General features: G+C 37.7%; 1 protein-coding gene across 5 annotated transcripts in view; it reads left to right on the top strand.

Moving 5' to 3' along the window:
• The window catches only part of DACH2 (dachshund family transcription factor 2), a 310,552-nt gene that overhangs the window by 207,973 nt on the left and 80,878 nt on the right, over positions 1-21,701 (top strand). For all 5 annotated transcript variants that reach the window (XM_087749118.1, XM_087749117.1, XM_087749116.1 and 2 more), the window contains exon 3: positions 3,570-3,701. In XM_087749118.1, coding sequence (XP_087605244.1) covers positions 3,570-3,701 — 132 coding nt within the window. The remainder of the gene's footprint in view (positions 1-3,569; positions 3,702-21,701) is intronic.

The raw sequence follows: 21,701 nt of genomic DNA, 5'->3' as shown, positions 1-21,701 counted from the left end.
TAAGTGAGATTCTGCTGCTGATAATGATTTATCCGAGAGGATGGAAATGATTCTTCAGTTCTTTGTAGATCTTTAGATAAGTCAGTTGAAGAATAGCCCTCTTTGCTACAGCCAGCCGGAGCTGAGTCAATTATAGAAAGGAGTTTTATTAATAGTTAAATTAAATAGTAGCTTCAGTAACGTTAGCCACGGCAGTAGCCTTAATTGAAGATTATGCCAATGGGTGATTTGCTGTACATTTTCTTCCATCATTTCAACCAGTAGCACACCCTCAATGCTGAAACCATTGGCTTTAACCTCAATTTTATTAGCTCTCAGAAATGCTGGAGAATTAGTACACTGTTTGTAAAGTGCCTCATACAGTCAGATTCTGGGGCTTTTACTGCTATCACAATTCAAGTAAGAATAAGTGGGGCATAAGTGAATGAGAGTGTAAGACTTCGCTGATACTGAGCATAGGGGTAGTACTGGCTATATCTGTTTCAAGTTTATGCCTGACTGCTCAGGATCTTCAGGCTGTAGTGCTTTCTGCGTTAGGACTGTGCTTTACTCTTTAAACTTTAAATGCTGAAGTGGAGTGACTTTGGTGTGGCAGATGGCACAGCATAGATTTCTGATACATCACTGTTTTTTGGCTGTTGTCCTTATGGCAGCTGTGTCTGGTTAGGGAGCTCCAAAATGCCTGACAATAATTACCTTTAATTTCTGCAGGCGGTATCATGGTGATTTGGGGACTGTGTTTATTCTTTTCTGTTTGTTCCTCGGTACCCTTTCTGCCTCTCTTATGCTTCTGATGCAACTGTTCAGTAGAAGTTTGTGGTTTGGGTTTGTTGGGGTTTTTTTGTTGTGTGTTGGTTGGTTTTTTTTTTTTTTATACAGTGCCCTGGAAAATGTTTTGTCTTGTCTTTCCACTGAACATTTTACTAAAGGTTTGAATTCACTTTCCATTCCCTGTTTATCTCCTTATGAGTAGTTTCTTTACTCTTTTGCATATTTAAACAAAGTAAAGTTTTATGACTTACAGCATCAAGAACCTGTATAAATACTGAGCCACGTGAAAATATTCACTGGGATGTTGGTTCATCTATACGTATTTGGGTAATTACAAATGATAAAAAACTCTGTGTTCAGACTCTGTATTTTCTGTAACCTTTAAAATAAATGTGAATTCTTTGCAAATTGATTAGAAGTTTAAAGTGGAAAAAAAAGTAGGCTGTGAAGCGGGTACAAGTTCTGAAAACGCTTTAATGATGCTTTAGTTTTACCTTAAAACTTGGAACTGGTTGGGATAAGGAGGAAAAGTGCAGATGTGCAGGTAGGCAGGCAAATCACACGGGTGCCTGGAAATGTTGGAAACAGTAAGTTCCTCAGAAGACTTGTGTTGGTGCTTGTTTTTTGAGCTTCCTGAAAATAATGTGAAATTCATTCAAAAAACAATCCCACTTCTTTTCCCAAGAAAAAAAGTGGAAAATTTTATAGACTATTTCATCTTCTCCAGAAAGTGTGTGAACAGTTTTATCATTGAAGATATGTTCTTTGATGGATTAAGTGTGAGGGAGGTGAATTTGTAAAAACAGGAGTTTAAACATCAGGATTTTATATCTGCTTGATAAAAAACAAAACAAAACTGTATCATCTGCAAGAACTCTAAAGGGTGTTAGAAAAAAAAATTGTGTTTAAATAAAAAGTGAGTACTGTTATGGTATAGTGATCTTCTGTATGAAGTGAGGACTGCATTAAATAACCTAAAAGACAAGATGGTTGATGATGTTTTCTGGACTTATTTTTATATGTTTGTATTTAGTGTATATTAATAATGAAATCAATATAGTTTTTCATGTATCAATGACAAAACAGTAAAACAAGTGCCTAATTAGTGTAGGTAATATTTGTTACATCTGGCATCAGTGCTTTGGGAATATCGGGAGTGTGTAACTGCACTTGGGTTTTGTGAATGCTGAGAGGCTCTTAGGCAAGATGGAAGGAGGAGGACAGAGCCTGGAGAGAAGAGGGCTTGTGTAACTCCCGTCTCGTAACCTGTCATCTCCATCCAACTTACTGGTATTAATCGGGAATATCTTTGCTGGAATTAACCCAGTTGCTGTATCCATATGTGATAATACATGTCCCTCCTTCATGCAGTTGGTGTCTATTGATTGCTTGCTTACTTAAGTCATTCTAAAATAATGAGAACTTCTGTGAAGCCTATTATAAGAGCAGCAGAGCTGATCTAAATGTCAAATTCATAGCAGCTTTTAAAAGAAAGTATTTTAATTTATGGATATATGGCACTATAGTATGTGAAAATTATTAGTTCAATCAGTATCTAATCTCTCAGTAAGCAGTACTTTGCAGAAACAGTGGATTATTTAATTGTGTTGATGTATGGTATCTTTGTGGGTTGATACAACATGCACCACTGACAAAAAATCATGGGTTTTTGGTAAAGGCAATTCAGGAATTTTGTGGAACTATTGCAGAGTCAATTACAAGATAGCTGATACGAAGCATTTAGCTTGCTTTTTAGCAAATGACAAAAGGAAGTCATACTATACTGGGAAGAAGACAGTAAACCCATTTAATCCATAACTGAATGAATAAACAGTTACACCTCTAGAGGTCTTTTTGGGTACATGGCCTTATCCCCTGTATTTTCCTGCAAGATAGATGAACTTCAGGTAAGATATTTTCAGTCACATCTTGCCCAGAGTAAAAGTAATTTGATACTGTCTGGAAGAAAATCTGATCTCTTACTGACTGAGTCAAAATGATAAAACTTCAGTTTACTCTTATGAAAATAAGATATTGGGAATCTAAATAATAATTTAAAAATTTTGGTAATGATGGTAACCTGTAGCCTCTGTAGTCTCTTTCTTCTCTTTTACTATTGGAAATGGATTGGTTTTCAGTCACTTGAAAATCTTCTACCACTAACCCCCCTTAATTCTGAAAATTTATGCTGGTCTTAATGGCCTCTTAAAGGTGGGATCGAGTTTGTAATTACCCATATTGTACTTTTCTAACATTTTCCATGTAGTATTTTCCAGTAGCAATAATGTTAATCCAAACCCACGGACTTCAGAAAAAGACAAAATGATATTTGGATATGTAGTATAATATTACGGCATTGATTGTTCCATGTTAATTGGGTTTGAGCTGTTGAAGTTAAGGAATACTGTATCTTACTAGTGTACTTGGAAATTTTGTAGCAGCTAAATCAGGGAAGCAGAAAGTGATCAAAGTGACAAAATGACCAAAGTGACAGGAAATGATATTTAAAAGTATAATCAAAAGGTATACCGTTAAATAAATATTTATTTATGCTATACATGTAAAAAAAAAAAGGAAAAAGAAACGTGACAGAATTAAAAAAAAAAATCCTTAGAATGGTGTACCGAAATAACTCGACTTTAAAATAGTGTTCAGAATAACATTACATAACTGGACTGAGAATGTGTATTGAATTTATGCGACTTATTCTCACTGAAAGGAATTGTTTTGTTCTTCATATTTTTCAGTGCTGTATTGTATGGTATGATATTGCATTTTATTTATTTCTATTTTTCCAGGTCTGACAGCGGCTGCCATGGCAGAGGCTATGAAGTTACAGAAAATGAAACTCATGGCAATGAATAGCCTTCATGGAAGTGGAAGTCAAAATGGAACAGAATCAGAAAATGAAGAGCTCAATTCTAATGCAGGTGAGTAATGCTGTGCACGTGAGCCATAGCGGAGCTCTCAACACCTCTTCTTGTGCATGGGAAACAAAATCAAAAATCTATCTCAAATTCTTGTGCTCTTTTATTTTGTAAGCTTTGCTCTGCCAGGTGTCAAATCAAAATTACTGCACCTATTCCTCCAGTATTCCTCCAGTTTTCCTCCTAACAGCCGTCTTCATTAATTTTTGGAAAAATATCAGTGAAGGATTGTTTTCATTATGTTAGAATACAGACATTTTAAACTGTTCCCTAGATATATTTGTAGTAGCAAAAGACTTCTCTATTGGCAATAATACAGTGAGTCTAGAGTTTTCCTGTAAATGATGGAAAGTTTCCAAAACGTCAGGTTGTTGGAACTCATAATGAGTTCCACAGTTCACCGGAGAACGGTAAAGTAGGGAATGCTAAATCACCAACTTTCTGGCTTTTCTGCATTTTGTTCTTTCCTTGAATGGGTATTTGCAAACCACAGCTATGAAGGAGAGTCATGATAAGCATTTGTTATGGCCTACCTGGCTGGAATAACCTTGGGTAGAAGGCACTGACACTGAACGCATGTTCAGTCTCTACTACTATAAGCATTAGCATAAACTTGAACTAAGCACCCTGAGTCCCAGCTCCACAAGAAGAGGGTTCAGAAGTCAGAAATGGGTCCTCTGAAGAGGATATCTTCTTTCTTTATTCTAATGTGCTTTTCAGGTGAATAGAAGAGATTTTTACTTGGATAGTGTAGAGAACCTAGAATAAGATAGATCCGTTTTGTCTCAGAAAGCTGGTAGATACCTGTTACAATCAGGGCTGGTTCACTCGGACTCACTTTTTTTGACACAAACAATCCTACAATACTCTCTTACCCGTGGAAACCTACGCATCCTTTCTTTTCATTATCAATTCAAGAACAGAGGCATTGTCTGATCCCTCCCTGCATTCGCATCTCCCATCGGCATTCACACGTCTCTGAAGTCACACATGCGTCTCTAAAGACGAAGCCCCTCTAACAGTTTGCTTTCTTGGATGGTGTATAGTGTATATGCATTGTACCATCGAAATGGTAATTTATTAGACCAATAAAGCAGCAGCTGGGAGGTTTTAGACTCATTTTCTAAAGGAATAACTTTGAATTCATGACAAATTATGCACAAAGCAGTCTTTCCAAAAGTGGTATTGCCTTTTGCTAATTTTGTGTACTCATCTGTATTGAAGAAATCTGGCTTCTAATTCATGCATTAAACCCTTCCCCAGCTTTCTGTTATGTAGGGTGTGTATTTCTTATTCACCTCTCAGACCCTAATCAATTAGTGCACATTGAACTCGGAAAAAAAGCGCTGAAAAAGCATATTTAGTTTGTGTAACTTATAGTCTGTATATAGTTCAAAATTAATTATGAAGTTTCACTGAATGCTAAGAAATATGCCTGACGATAGAATTCCTACAGAAAGGCAAGGAAGCTTCGTGCAGAAAAGATGTGGGATTAGTATTAGGGCTTTTAAAAGCTGCTGTACAAAAGCTTGCTAATCTGGATGTTCCTGGTTTGGTGTGTTACCCGATATGGCAAAATTTGTATACTTCATATGGGGAGAATCTACAGTACATTAATATTATTATTTTAGGTACCTCGTTGACAAGTTTTATGGGGGACTATTGTACCAGCCTTTCGACAATACGTCAAGAGTATGCATATTAAATGAAAGTTCTCTGTGGTTTAGCAATTCAATGAGTTCTACAACTGACTCAATACCAATTTAAATATTTGGAAAAATTCCCACTGACTTTAGCTGAAGTTACAGTGCGGCCCAAGGATAAGGATATGGTGTCAGTTATGTAAAGATCTTTTCTCAATTCTTTCCCCTTTTCATTGCCTAATTCGGTAAAATTGCCAAGAGCAGATTTGCTGGATTGAGTGCCAGTGTTGCTTGCAGACAGAGAAATAAGTCCTTAACAAAAAGAACGAGTGCTAATCATGTTAGAAATCACAATTTCCCCTCTTTTTGGGATCTGCAATGCCAGCATTAGGATCATTTTTGTAACGCATGGCTTCTCTCTTTATCGGAGGATTGGATTGGTTTTTACAGATTTACATATAAGCAGGTACAGCAGGATGTGTCAAAAAGGAAAACCAAAATGAAAGGAATGTAAAAATTGTACATTTCACTATACAAAATAACTGAGCAATTATCAAATATTCACTACAGAAAACTCATTGGAGATTGAGGTAGGACATGAAGAGAGTGGGCGTTTTGTTTATAAGTTGATATACATTTTGTAACTTTGATTCACTGTGGAGAGAACACCATGATTGTTCTGTGTGCATGAAACCTTTCCCAAATGTTTGTTTTGCTCGAGACTCTTACCGTTTAAATGACTATTAAAACCAAAATGGGGATGCGAAATGAGAAAGAAAATTGAATTTTGAAATTTTTTTTTACTAAGAGGAGGTAAAAAGAAGCAGAGCAAAGGAGTCAGAAGCCTCATAAGTGAGAAAAACATTTTATTTTAGGAGAGAGACCTACAGTTTCTTTGATTTGAGGTTGTGTTTAATAGCTTCTGTAATGGCTGCAACATGACTCTGCATCTAGATTTCAGCATGAATAACAACCTGTTCGTGTTTCATTTAGCTCCAAATGAGAAATTCTGTCTTTTATTGTTTTAGGAAATTAGTCTGTGTACTGTTGCTCCTGGAACTTTATAATTAATCACTAAAGGTTATGGCTGTGGAGAGTTTGTGGGAAATAGATGTCTGAATGATTATAATTGTAGCTGTCAAATCAGAAATATAGTTATACAGAGGAGGGGACCTTTTGCTTCCTTTGATTTTTCTTTTTTTTTTGTTTTCTTTTTACTGTAACAAAGACTCGAAGGGTTGCAGTTTTACTTAAAAAAACAACTATAGAGATTGTTGGCTTTTTACCTCAGTGTTACCCGTTGACTTTGGCGAGCATAAAGTACAACACCACTAAATATTTCAGATTAGGATGTGTGCCTTCCTCCTCATTCTGTAGTCTGATAGATGAGTGGAATAGTCTCTTCTGCTGTTGTTTGTTTTGAATTAAAAATGTAATTGATCAGTATTAAGCCCTGAATCTTTATTGCCAGATTTTTTGGAAGTGTGTCATTATATACAGGCCATTAGTAGAATAAAAAAAGCGGTGAGGATGTCTTGTCATGCTCATTTCAATCCCCATCTGTATCTGTTGAAGTCAGTATGAAATAATTTTGGATTTGCTTCTTTAGTAACGCCTGGAACGTCACTTCTGTAGTTTCCTTCTCTGTGCGCGTGCACCTATGATGATGGAAATTTTTCAAGAATTTCTGTATCTGAAGCCAGAATTCATGCTATCAGTTTAAAATCTGAACTCTAACTCTCAGGATCACTGACTGTAGTTCCTCAGATATTATATTGTCCTCTAGGAAGCTACAGGTGTGGAATTGAATCTTACAAGTGTGTCTAAGGAAGTGGGGAGTAAATGTGCCACTACTTTTCCTGCTTCTAGTCCAGCTAGCGTGCTTTTGCCATCAGGTCCTACCTACCTCCTTTTTGTGATATCACAATAATCTCAGTAATGGTGGTGTTTAGTACTGGGATATTCTAAGTAACTTATTAAAAAAAAAAAACCAACGCTGCGGGAGACAATACTGAAACTGGGCGGGGGAGGGGGAATTTACACCCCCCCACCCCCCCCAAAAAATTGCATGTATTTCTTAATTGAAGTAATGCATTAGTTCACAGTGCTGTGAAGAATGTTGTTATACATTTGAACATTAATGTCCTCCTTCCACTCTCTCTGCAGAAGAGAAAGAGATTTTTTTGCACCTTCCTACTCATCATATGAAGTGTTGAAGCAAACTTCTCAGGCAGTTGAAAATCTCATATTTAATCTGGCACTGCAGGTTCTCTGGCCCTACAGTCCGGCCGATCTGTGCTAGCTGTTCCTTGTGGCTTAGTGTCTGTCTCCATCTTCTTGTAGGATCTGGGAAAGAAGGTTGAACTTAGAGAACCACCTAGTTGGGGACATAGGCGTCTGGAAGTGGGAGAAATTACATCCCTCCGAAATCTCAAACTCCCAGTGGCCATAAGTCTTTCATAATCCTGTTCCTCCTTTTTGGCTACTCCATGTGAGTCCTTGGAGATGAGCTGGTTTGTTGATGGCAGTGCACACACACCTGAGGATTGCCTTGAGTCCAGAGGGTTGCCATAGCTAAGGCGAGTCATGCTGTGATAATACGTGCCAGGAGTGATGTGGCCTTTCATATTCCACTTTGGAAAATGAGTAAGATCGAGAGTTTGAAGCTGGCAGCTGAAGCCAAGTATGCTGGATGCGTGTGCAGACCTCTAAAAGCCCAGCCACGAAATCAATTTTGTTGTTCTCTAGAAATAAGACAAACAAAACCAAACCTCTCTGGTTGCACAAAAGTGTTCAGAAAGATCATCTGCTTCATCATCATGCAACACTAATATTAGGTGAAGTGTATTCTGGAAATTAGCATATAATTGCCTAGGGAAATTTGAAACTTATTTGAAATCAGAGCTTTTTTTTTAATAGCATGGCAGCAGGTAATTTGCACAAGTATGTGATAGGACTGGAACATGAAGAATAGATCGCAAACTACAGTGATGGTGATGTTAGCTGAACATCCTTTAAGGATGCTGTGTTACACAGCTGCATAAGCAAAGAAGGATCAGTGCATAGCAGTCCGTGACAGTACCTGTTTGTACAAAACCTCAGTGCAAAGAATAAAGCAGTTGTTTCCTTCTGTTGGCTTTTGGAGTTAGCATGCATGATTTAATAAATGTGTTTTGCTTTCCCCAGAAGAGATATCAAACAGTACTAAGTGTTTCAGCAGTATTTCCTTAGGAATTCAAAATGTTATTCTGTATGTAGAGTCTTGTTGCTTAATTTCCAGACAAGGAGCTAAGTTAGGCAGAAAAGAAAGGAAAAACACCCTAGCTTTTGGCATATGAGGATCAGAGAAAAAGCTCTTACAGAAAAAAAAAAGTGTTATCTTTTTATCCTTTTTTCCCTTCAGTACCTGCCATGCAGTTTTCTCATAAATGCAAACATCCTTCACAATCTGTTTAAAAAACCACAAATACATCACTCGGAGGAATATTTAAGGAACCATCAGGAGGGAAAAAACTCATTGGTTTAATGGAATGCTGTCAAGGAAAATCAGCATCACAAACGACACAGGGGCAGAATTGATACTTTTGCACTGACATGTTAAAAGAAAATCCCATGCATTATTTAGAAAACCCAGAAATCTGTCAGCTGTATGATTGCCGAGTTAGCAGAAGCAGGAGGATGCTGCTCAAGTTGAAAAGAAACGCGTAGGCACAGATCCATATTGTAACCTTTCATGTTCTCCACCCACCATGAATACCCAGCTATTACACGGTCAGCATTTTTTAGTTTTTCTCTTTTAAAATTTTCAAGTGCTTGAAAAGTCAAAAGAGGTAGGTCTTTTATTCTAAAAAGCAGGATGCCGAGGCTGTTATTTTATTGTAAGAGTAAAAATGACAAGACCAGAGAACAGAATTTTTTAATCCTTGAGTGCCATGCAGACTTCGTGAAGTCATTTTTCCTGTTAAAGCAAGTATTTTTGTGTTACGTGAGCAGTGAGTTATTGTTTCAAAGATGATAATTTCAGCTGAAGAACACAAAAGCATTCATGTCATTTAAAAAATATAACCAGTCAACACTACTATTAATATTTTTAGAATCAGTTGAAAAGCTAGTGAAGCATACATTTAACTTTCTTTAATTGTCCTTTTGCCAGGAGGAATCTATACAGTCTTGAAATAAGAGAGAATTTAATATGTTTTGGGTTTTGTGCCATCTGATCCAAAAACTAGGCTTGTTTGACTCCAGCCCTAGCAGGTATATTAAAACATTTCATCCTAAAAATTGAGACATCTGTGCTATTTCTTTAGACATGTACCTGTGTTGGTCTTGGTGAGTGTGAAGATACTTGCTTTTCATGCTGGAAGTCGAGAGTAGCACGTAGTGGCTAAGTGGATCTCCCCGATTGCTGAGCGGTGAAGCGAGTTGCTAGTCCACGGCCATCAAACACAAATGGATTGCGCATCGGGATGGGTAGGGTAGGTAGGAAAGAGGATGACGTTTTTGATGTGCCTCTTTTCCTCAGACATGCAGATGATGCTGTACTCATGGTATGACATGCTTCACACAGCCAGTGGGACCAGGCCGCAAGATAGGGAGTGGTCAGTGTCACGCAGAGACACAGCTTAAAGGATCTCCTGGAGATCAGGAATGAGTTCAGAGCGCTTCACGGCTCCTGTTCAGCCGATCAGCCTGGGATGCGTTTCTCTGGGGGAGGTTGGACGCTGCAGGAGGAGTGTAATATTACATGTTACAGCGTGCGTCTGAACAACAAAACCAAAACAAACGTCAGTAGCCCCTGGACAAGACATTGGTTCTTCAGGGCTAACTCGTGACGCGCAGGCGAGGGAGCAGCATGCTGAAGTGTGGTGTATGAACAAGGCTCCTCTAGGGAATGAAGGCACGTGTGGCCCCGGAGGGCTGTGAGGACAAGCTCTGCATAAGAGTGTTTATCCCAAGGCCATAATACGTGAAGAAGATTCACGTAGTGATGAAACTCAGTGGCTTTCAGGATGTGCTTCCATGCATGGGTTTTGAGGTGTCGTTTCTTGGAAGTTTCTTGAACCCCCTTGCAAGTGATACATATCTAAGATATTGTAAGTTCTCTTTTTCAGTGAAAATGCAGTGAAGGAAAGAAAACATTCACCTAACGCTGGGGCTTTAAAAAGCTTTACCCATTGCTGCTTGTCAGAAAATGACCGTGGTTGCTGACTGATAGAGAGTAATGAATTCCCTGCAGATAACGTACGTGGGGCCTCCCTGGAGCCAGCGACTGGTAATTCTGGAGGAAAAGGTTGATGTGCTGTTTTCTTTTTTAAGATACAGCCCCTCAAACATTAGCCAGAAAGCGCTAAGCTGTTTGTTTGGTTCGGTTGTACCTTGTTTGTATTCTGCTGTATTCTCTTCTGTTTCTTCCTAATGGTGATGGCTTTCATGGGCCCTCTCAATTGTCCTGAGAACCCAGCCTCCGTGTGTGAAGCCTGGAAACAAGATGCGCATATATCCATTTCTTTGGTAAATGGGGCTTTTTTTTGGAGAGTGAGTATCAGTGGATAGTTTGTGCTGTGTTACCCCACCACTGGGCAGGATTTAATACCAAGAATTTTAGGATGCTTTAGTGAACCACAGTTTCAGTGGAGTGCAAAAGTGAATTTGGTTGTTATCTGCAGACTCTTTTAAGGTCCCATTTTAGATAGATTCTTAATCAGTTACCCATTGAATGCATGTGAGTACTGTAACTGTCCTTTTAAAAAGTATTCATTTAAATATGGACATAAGTACTTCATAGTAAGTGTATATGATTCACACATAAATGTTGATTCGTCAGCTAATATTTACATATTTGGATTGACTGACACCCAACTCTGAGAAATATGAAGTACCCCTGGCTGTAGTGTTAAAACTAATAAGGGAAATACAACTTTGGACAACTTCTGAAAATTAAATTCTCTGTGCTTTTCTGTGTAACTGAGGCATCTTTTTCTTTGAGAGGAATTTCTCTTGCAGATTTTTGATGCTTCTCTTAAACATGATAGAATTAATTGATGTTTATATAACATCATAAGCTAAAGTAAACTATTTTAAAGATCAAGCAAATTTAGGTATTATACAGGCTTCTTTTTAGGAAAGTTCTTATTAAACGTCTAAGCTCTGGTTTGTGTGAATGCTTTTTGAGTGGGTAATTCTCAAGGGTATAGTTTAAATGGGTTCATGACAATTAGATGCAGCTAAATGTTTATGAATGGAGAATATATATACTTGTAAGTTTATATTTCAACAGTTAAACATATCACACAATCTGCTTCCTCCATATATTTTGGCTGTTACCTTATTTGAAGTCAAAGAACTGCTGTTGCTTTTTTCCGGAGCATAAAGTACATTTTTTTTTTCATTAAGACAGAATTCCTTACAATGATTTCTAACTTTTGCTGGAACAAATTTAATATAGAAAATCAAGATTCATATCTATTAAAAAAACCCTTCCTAAAGCCAAATAAAATACCTCTGGGTGCACACAGCATAATCATAAACAACAAGATTCTTGCCATGTCTACTATCAGAATTAAGTGCAGCAAAAGACAAACTAATGACAAAATGCAAATGGTATGGCTAAACTGCGTAGACTTGAGAGCTTTCACATGTCTGTCACCTTTCAGATCCTTTACAAATTTATAGTCTCAGAGTGCGGAGGTCTAAATCTTCAAAGCTTGAAAAACAGAGGTGCAGCATGAACTAATCTTCATTTTTTCCCCTATCTTCTTACAGCAGCACTAATGGAAATGTATTTTGTTTAATGACTCTGAAATCCTGTTTGTAATTAGATGTGGGAATTGGTCTTACTTTGTAACAGATGATACTGGAATAATAATATGAGAGATGCTACACTGAGACCACTATCCTCCTAAATCTATATCATTTTTCATTTTATTGACAGGAAATGTGTTCCTGGAACAAAGAGATTGATTTTAAAGAGCAGAAAAATAATGTCTAGTAAAAACTTAAATGAAAACATTTTAGCATTACTTTAAGTGTATCACAAGCGTACATTAACCTTTTAACTTTATTTTTAATTTTAGTAAACAGTCGTCTTATAATTGTTGCTTTGTCACTGATATAATCTTTGAATTAATGCACCAAAAGGTAGGGAACTTTAATTAATGACAGGGTGCATATAATTAAAATGCATATCATATTTCAGAAGGATTATTCAAAATAATCAATTTTGTCTGTTAAAACACTTTTACAGTCGTAAATGAAGTAATTAGGAGTGGGCACAGAACATGTGAGTGCCGGCTGCGCTCACGCAGTCCCTTCAGAGGATTAGTCTTCTTCACTAGGTCTTGATGTCATAAATCATTTTGGCCACTGTAGAGCCAAGGCTACATTTTTTCCTTGGTTATATTTTTCACAGTTGTTAGTAGTAGCAGATACTCGTGGTCAATATCAACCTGCCGAAGGAAAGCAGGTTGCTCAGAAGTGTCCCTCGTTAAGACGCGGTCTCATGGTTCTCTGCAAGGCACAGGAGCTGCCGTAGCATTGTAAGGAGGGATGCTTACCAGAAACGTGCCAAATTTAGGACTTTCAGTATAAATTTTTATTAAGACCAGTACAGATTAGATGCACTGCACTTTAAAAGGAAAAATCATTCCAGTTTAGACATTTTAGTAGGCTCTGAGACTGCTGAAGGCCATGGTGTGACGAGTACTGTCCTGCCCTTCAGGAAGCAGAGCTGCTCTCTCGGCAGGCAGGTGTAGGGTGGGAGGGCTTCTCCAGGCATCTCTGCCTTTCTGGTCTTGATGCTTAGTGGGAAAGGGAAGGAAAAAAAGTGTGGTCCAGATCAGCCTCTCTGAAATGTGTTTTGTATTTTATGTTAAACCATTGTTGGATAAAAGCAAAAGTGGTCCTGGGAGCAGGAACCATCAACTGGTGATCAGATGAACTTTGGCAATCAGGGATACCAGAAATGCTAAGAAGTATGCTTGTTTCAACTCAGCGACTTGCAGATTTTCTACAGTGCTACCAAAGAACAAGAATAGTAAAGTACCATATGTCAAATATACCTTTTTTTTGTTTGTTTGTTTGTTTTTCTTTTTGAGGTCCTTGTATGTACTCTGTTTCAACAAAATCTTGTCTGCCTATCATTCTGCACGAAGTAACATATTTGTTTAAAGAGTATGGTGTATTAGCATGCTTAACCAATGTGTTTTAATTTCCCATTTCAGTATATAAAGAATCCAGTATGCCAGGAAAAGCAAGTATTAGTGATAGTTGCCTTTCTTAGTACTAGTGAGTCAACTTCAATCTCAAATTAATGATATTTTAAAAATAGGAAGTACCTCAATGTTTTAATTACATTTTAAAGTCTGGAACATTCTTGTTCTTGTTAAGGCGTATATAAGTTAGGATGAAAACTGGCATATTACCTTTGATGCGGGCCACATGCTGAGAGTCCCCCAAAGGATGTCATTGATAGTGATACAGCTGCCAACAGCAGGAGTCTCATGAATTACAATTTTAATCAGATTTTTTTAAAAAGTCCCCTAACATACAGTTAATTTATGTTTGAGGTAAGAAGTGTTTGTGGTGTGATTGTTTGGAATATTTTCTCACTCAAAAGAGTAGCATTAATACAAAAAACATTTTAATAATGTGGTTTTTTAGTTAAGGATTCAGTACTAGATTTTTACAGAGTGCCCTGAACTGACATTTTTGCAGCTGAGATTCGATAGCAGTTTTACTTGCAACAGTTGGTGCTGTTTAAATGTCTAGCTGATTTGTGAATTTGATGAGACAGAAGTCACAGTGGTCTCAAGTAATTCTGCCTTTACTTGCACCCACAAAGTAAGAGGCATCCCTTAGTTCTGGAGTAGGGACTCTATGGGTAAACAGGACATACGTGGATCAGGACCTTACTACTTTTTATAGAATACCTTGGCTATCTTGAATAGTTACATTCAAGTTTTGTTTTCCTTTAATAAAGTTTTGATCCATAAGAAAATCAGGGTTATGCATTTATTTCTGTGATTTTAAAAGTAAGCATCTGACAGTTTTGCATAATAGGTTATGCTTTCTGCTCCATATTCTGTTTAAAAAAAGCTGGAATCCAAAGCTGTGAGTGACATTTTGGTAGAATTTTAGCAAGTACAGTCATTACCAAATTAAAAATAGATACAGGTGGGTAGTCTATGTTTTTAGCTCCTTTGGGGAAAAAAAAAAAAAACAACAACCCCTACTGTACACAAGAGCAGCAGTTTATCAGGTCGTTCTAGTTACAATTCTGAAAGACCAGTAATGTTGTCTCAGACCAAGAGTAAATGTACCTTTATCACCAGAGTGTGTTAAAAATCTTTAATTTCCATGGCTGCAGCATATTTTCCTCAAATGAAATTCTTATTCTTAATTTCTTAGAAGCTTAATTTAAATTAATAACATCACTGAAGAATATTAAAACCTGGTCCATTTAGTCATGGAGAAGAAAATCTTCTTGGCAGCATATAATTGAAGCTACTAATTTGTCCATAATCTAAAAGGAAAATGCATGGATTTTTAGTACATGTTTCAAATGCCATCTTAATGTTTATCTTGGAAATGTAACCAATAATATGTTATCTGTTAGGATGGCCAGTTTGTGTATTAGTTTTTCCAGATACATGTTTCATCTTGGGAGGCACAGGCAGCCTGTGCACCTCATGGTTTTGGATAGCAGTATCTTCCCAAACTGTGATGTTCTCTTGAAGAGAAGAGTAGGTAAGGCTTTGCCTGAACCATTCTTGTAGCTGAAGAAGAGACCATAATGTAGGATAATGATCCTGTGTTGTGGATAAACGCTCTAGGCTGTACCCTGCAGTGTGGCACATTATGCTGCAGCATACGGAGCTGGTTCAGGTAGTAGATGTTGTTTACCGGTGGCAGGGTGAGTTCAGGACGGGCTGTTTCGCCCTGAAGGTTGGTGCTGCCTCTGGATCTGGTCTCTGTACTGCAGTTTCCAGCGTTCAGGAGCATAGGAAAACAGCACTTTCAGACTTGTTTTCTTATCCACAATCTCAATGAAGCAAGAACTCTGCCAGCATCCTGTCTGACTGATAGTTGTCCAGCTTAATTTTAGAAATTTTATAGGCTTACTAATCATGGCCGTTTTCCCTAATGTTTAACCGAAGTCTTCCTTTTTACAGTCTTTCCTTGCTGCTTCTTGTTCTGTACACTGTGGGTATGGAGAACAATTTATTCCCTTTAATTACTGAACATGCCTTTTATCTAGTGAAGACTATTAGTGAGTCTCCTATCTGTCTTCCCTTCCCTACATTAAACAAGCCTGCTCTTTTGAATGTGCCTCATACCAGTGATTTTCTAGGTCCCTGGTCAGTTCTCACTGCTCTCCTCTGGCCCCTCTCCCGGTGATTCATATCCTGCCGGTTCCCAAACCCAACGCAATGCTTGGGTCAAGGCCGTGCCAGTGCTGTAGAACAGGACAGGGAGAAATAATTTCTCCCAGTCATACATACAGCTATCTTGTATAAATGTGTGAAACTTGTTCTCCTGACCTTCCCTGGAAGCAGGATACTGTGGACCTGTGTTCACCTGCAGGCTACTAGAGCCTCTAGATCTCTTTTTTTTATCTTTTTTTATCCTTTTTTTTTTTTTTTTTCCAGAAGAGCTACACAGGCAAACCCCATTCTGAATTTGTGATGATGGCTATTCCAGCCTTTCATCTGTCCTGACCCAGTTTTCACATTATATCTCTTTTAAATGTTCACACAGGTTTAGATAAATTCTGATGAAAATCCATAGTTTTGGATAGCTTGGTTAATTCTGCTACGTATGCTTATGATACAGACTCTAACAAGCTGACATCTGCCCTTGAATGTAAAGCATCTCATTGAGTTGAGTTTGGCCCTTCTATAGTTCGTTCTATCTTTGCAGGTTGACTGGAGGTACATTCTGAAGGTAAATTAAAATTGATAGCTGAAACTGAAAATCAACATTTCCTGTTTAGATCATGTGCATTTTTTAAGCTGTACAGAGCCAGCTGCAATTAATGCTCTTTGTTGTATATCTTCTGTATTTACAGTATATTTGACAATAAAACCTTTTTTGACATTTAATCAGTAGCAGAGTTGTTCCGCTCTCATTATATATTCATGAACTTTATCACCAAGACAAGACATAAATGTTGAGCTTGCCTTTAAGATCAGACATGCATTGATATTTAAAATCTAGGAAATTGGGCATTTTGTGTCTGTTCTACATTTGTACAATATAAAAATGAGAATAGATTCTTTTTTTTAAGAAGATGCTCAGGCTACTGTAAGGATGGAGGCAAGTGAAACTTTGGGACTAGTGAAACTTCCAGCATACCTGTATAAGAGCTGTATATTCAATTACTAATGTCATGGGACATGAGAGGCTGCGTTTTCCCCTTATCCTGTAAGGCGTATAAGTTAAATTGTGATTTATTTTCTCATACTTCAGATGGAAATTGGAAAGGTAGTAGGAAGAAGTTTCTTGCAGATTCCTATGGATCTGTTTTCTGATTGACTGTCTCTAAGAATTTGATGTGAGGGGGATTTTGACATTTCATCCTTGAGAAATATTCCCCCTCATTTGCAACACCTCTTGTATTTTTCTTGATTTTGACAAAGTAGGTATTTTTTGGAAGTTGAATCCAACTTTATTCCCTTTCTATGTAAAATCCTAGGTCCAGGGAGAAAAGTCCTTTAGAAAACACTAGAATAGCTAGCATGAGTAAGATTTTTAATTTCATTTTTTATAAATACCAAATCTATCTGGGTATATACTGTATGTTAAATGACATTTCTGTGTTAGTGAGAGATTGAACTTTAATAGAAAAATATTATCTAAACAGAAGGGCATTTGCATGAAACTTGTAGGTATCTTATATTTAGGAGGATAATCTCTAATGAGCCTCTCTGAATTTAAACTCTGCAATTCTGTCTGTAGATGTATTTGCATTGTCCTATTGGTAGCAACGGATACTCATTTTCTATCTTTCTAACTAAGAGCTCTTCTTTCTTTGAAATCGCCTTGGTTAATTACAGCCCAAACCCTGCCCCTGTACTACATAAATGGAAAATCCAAGTCATCAGATAGCACTGAATCTTCAGTTTGGATTAAAAAAAAGTATTTTATTTATTAGATGCGGTTATGGCACTGAAATAAATGGTTGGTGCAGTTACACAACATCTTGCCTTCAAAATTTAATCATCTACAAATGCCATTTATTTTTCATAAGCTCCTTCCATTTTAGTATGATTCATTAAATACCCTTCTTTTTTTTCTCCTGCTGTTTGTTCATCTGTTTTGGATGTAGACTCTAGGCATTTATTTCCCCTCTGTCTTAACGTATGGTGTGGTTGATGTAAAAATATTTTAAAATAATGTTCATATTACTTAAATAATTTCAAATTTAAAAGTTTGAAATTGCAGATCTATTCTGCTGTAACCTACTTCTTGCAGATTTGTCCTGGAATTTTCATTGAGGCTGACTTCTTTAACTTTCAAGAAAATCTGTGTTTTCGGTATCCTCCCATTTACAACACATATAATTTAGAGAAATCCCCTGTAGATGGGCGCTCCTCCAGCACGCAGCAGAAGTTTTTGCAACTGTTAGAAAGCCACACGTTCCCACTCGCCAGCACTCCCCATCCCCTGCTGGACGCGGATACCTCGGCAGAAAGCGTGCGTGGCTGTACTCTCCTGGGGGTGGTTGTAGCTGCCGAACGGCTCGGAGCTGGCGCAGTTTGGGAGTAGGGCAATTTCCCTGCGTCCTGCTGTTGAGCTTATCTTTTGCACAGTCATCAAGAGCTGAGGCTCTGTAGTTTTTACATGGCTTTTTCTCATGCAGTGTGTGAATCGGTAAAGAGAGAACTGAAGAGGATCAAGATGAATGATTTTTTAAGGGTTACTGAGCCACCAGACTGTCTTTGCAGATGCTAGTATTTCCTCTCCTCTGTATGTTTGCAGTTGAATGGGGTCTGAATTCAGGGACTGAATTTGAAATTGGAAGTATATGTGTGGCAGCACGTGAGGTATGTGACAAGAGCATGGTCTGGATAGGCAATCTCCTCACAGCTCCGCCATTTTTAGTTATCTTAATTGTATACATGCAATAACTTCTAATTCAATTAAGACTAGCAATATTCCACATTAGCCTGTCTGTTAAAATCCATGCAGTATACTATAAAAAAGTCATTAGTTTGGTAATATCAATTTAACAAGTTTTAGCTCATTAACCTTGACACCAGCAGTGCTGGAGAGAGGAACCTTTTGATATTGTTGTTCTCAGCATATACCAGGGGGCTCTGAAAATCTGTTGAAAACCGTGGCTATTATCCTCGATCATCAGTTATAGCTGTGCGTTACCTCTTTCATGCAAATACCACAGTAAGCCACAAATCACATCTTTTCAAGTCCAGTTTATAGACTGGGGTAGCATTTATACAGAAAAACATTTCTTCCATTAGGAACTTTCTGTAGTTTTTAGATGGTCCTTTAACAGCATTACCAGCTCTTTCCTAGGTTTCATTTTTCAGATATATTCCATTGCAACACCACTTTTTAAAAGCTTACCTGAAGTGTGGCAGACAAATACTTGTGATAATGTTTTAGTAAGATAGTAACTACAGAAATACTTCTTCAGTTACTTGTTTTTGCTTTCCAGGTTCACTTTTGAGAAATCACAGTTACCTTTGTAATAATGTTGTTGGTTTAGCTTTAGAAATCTTATATAATACTGCTGTAGGTACCATTATAAAATAGGAAAATGAGCAATCATTTAAAAATAGGGTACAAATAAATAAAGAAAAACTCTAGCAGTCAAAAAGCTGTTGTTTATTGTATACTTAATTTTATACTCAAATTGGATGTGTCTGAGTTTTAGAATTGAGAAGAGAGAGACCAGAACTTACATTTAGCCTCGTAGTACAGCTGTAACCACAGAGGCATTGGAAAAACAGCGAGAAGGGATTCTATAAAAACACAGTGTATTTTCTCAGGAATGGCTTCACTTAATCCCTTGTAGTCATCGTGAGTCTGTCACATTTTATGATTTGGGGACGGGATTTTGATGTAAAGACAATTAGCAGCCACCTCTGAGGAAGGGCTATATGAAATGGAGGAAAAAGAAGAGGGACTTATACAAATGTTTCAACGTGGAAGTGGAAAAACAAAGCAAGACAAACATGGAAAACAGAATATTTCATTTTCAGCTCGTTGTCCTGTTCATGCCAGTGTAAAATTTGTCATGTGTTTATTTCTGTTTTATCACCTGCCTTTCCTTTGTTTTCTAGCTTGCTCAGTCAGAAACTGCATTTACTACCTTTTAGGTTACAGAAGTATTCTTGAAATTGCCATCCTTTCTGCGGCTGGTAACCTACTGGAGTCAGGGACAGTTCTGATCCTTTTTCTCCTTTTGCCTGTGCGTAAGCGGGTCGCTTTCCGGAGTTTGGTCTCCCCATTGCGTTGCGGCCTCCGCCATTTCTAAAAATGCTCCCGACCTTTTCCCTCCCGCCTGGCCGGAGCACACGTGGCTCTCGGCCAGCAGTCGGTCCTACGGCAGCTAGCGCCGTCGCGGTGGGTGAAGGGCAAGGGGCACGCTGAGGTGTAAAGAGATCAGGCAAGTCTTGCAGCGGTTTTCTCAAACGCAAAATAAAAGGCAAATGCTGGATTGGGCATTGTTGACTACAGCAGTGCTGACACGTGTCAGGAGCACCCACAGAGCCGTGTATTTTGGCTTTGTTTGAGAGCGCTCAACCCTGTGTGATCCCAGGAGACGGAGGCTGCCAACATGAGTGTCGGTAAGTGTGTACAGCTGTGGTGCAGGTGTGAGAAGGCAGGGCAGAGCTGGAGGGAGCTGCTGCCATCTCTCCAGCCAGGACATGGGCATTTGTTCCTAGTGGAAAGCCAAAGCTCTGCTCAGCGTGACTTATTTACTGCATGCGCTGTACACGGTCAATCACAGGATTAAAGATTAACTTGGAATATTTTCATAAAGTGTCAAGCCAGAAGATGGGCAGTAAACAATTTTGCTCATTTACAGTGTCAATGAGAAGAGGGTTTCAGTAAAAGACCATTCAAATATATGCAATTTGAATATTGCAGACTCATAAAAAAAAAATCACTATTCTGAACTATGTGTTAAAAACTTTAGTTAAGTAAAGGAACAGTTGCCTCAGCCAAATTTTCAGCTTCAGTAAGACAAAACAAGATAGATTTAAGTATAAACTATTCATAATTTTCTTTTCTCCTGGCATGTTTGCCTCATAAAAAGTGAGCTATTTTTAGTCTTTTGTAGAAATCTAATCCAAAATGAAAAGTACGTTAGATAAAGCTGAACTGAAATTTTGGTTGACCTCCAGGTAGCAGGGAGCAGCACAGTGTTGGGGTTGAGAAAGGTTTTGCATATGCAAAGAATCAGGAGGAGACACTGTACTTTGCAGAACTTCCATGAGTTTGAAAAGGGATAATTTCAAGTGTTTTCAGCTTTGAGAATATACCAAAAATCTCTACTGTACAGTACAAAGCAACTCTGTTGAAAATTCACGCTACAAAATAAATCTATTAAATTGCTGTTCTTTTAAGACTCTTAAAGTTTTCTTCCAAAATTTACCAAAATCCCTTCTATGCATAGGAGCTAGGCGTTGTCTTTCTCTAAGGAGCATTTTTCAAGTAATCCATAAAATTATTTTTAAAAATAGCTGAAGACAGTATGGATGCAGCAAAAAGTGCAATTTTATCAAGTCTTTCATCTAAAACCTAATTCAGACAGAATCACTTGTATATGAAAGCACAAAATGCACATGTGGTGGATAGGCAAACATGTCTGTATGCCAAAGCTGCCTTTGTAAATAGTTTTTTTTTCCTAAAAGCGATCTTACGTTATTTGACATTTACAAAAAACTGTTAGAATCTTCTGTGAAACACAGTGGCGTTTCTTGTGGCAAATGTATTTTTTATATGTTTACGTTAAACTATATATGTGCACGTTTTTATATGTCTGTATGAACGTATCTCAATATATTTGAACGAAGAACTACAAATCAGACTGCAGATTTGTGCCTTCTGATTTTGGAGGTTTGTAGTCTGACCATGTTCGCTTTGGATTTAAATACCTTTCAAGGTATTCAAGCTTGATTACTTGGCCTCACCTGAATAATGTAGCTTAGAAATAAGGCTCCTATCTGGGTAGCTGTCTTCGTATTATATTTATGACTAAAAATCTATCACTTCTAAGATCTTTTCTAGAGTAAAATGTGCATAGAAGACATTTCACTTAAGGTTTTTTGACCAGTATTTTTAAAAGCTAGCACAATTTAAAAAATGGAGGTCCAGCTGCAAAATGTGGGGC

The sequence above is a fragment of the Nipponia nippon genome, unplaced genomic scaffold, assembly GCF_047370975.1.
Source record: "Nipponia nippon isolate SJK-2023a ecotype South Korea unplaced genomic scaffold, ASM4737097v1 scaffold_12, whole genome shotgun sequence".
NCBI lineage: Eukaryota > Metazoa > Chordata > Aves > Pelecaniformes > Threskiornithidae > Nipponia > Nipponia nippon.
This window is presented reverse-complemented; position numbering and strand designations above follow the sequence as displayed.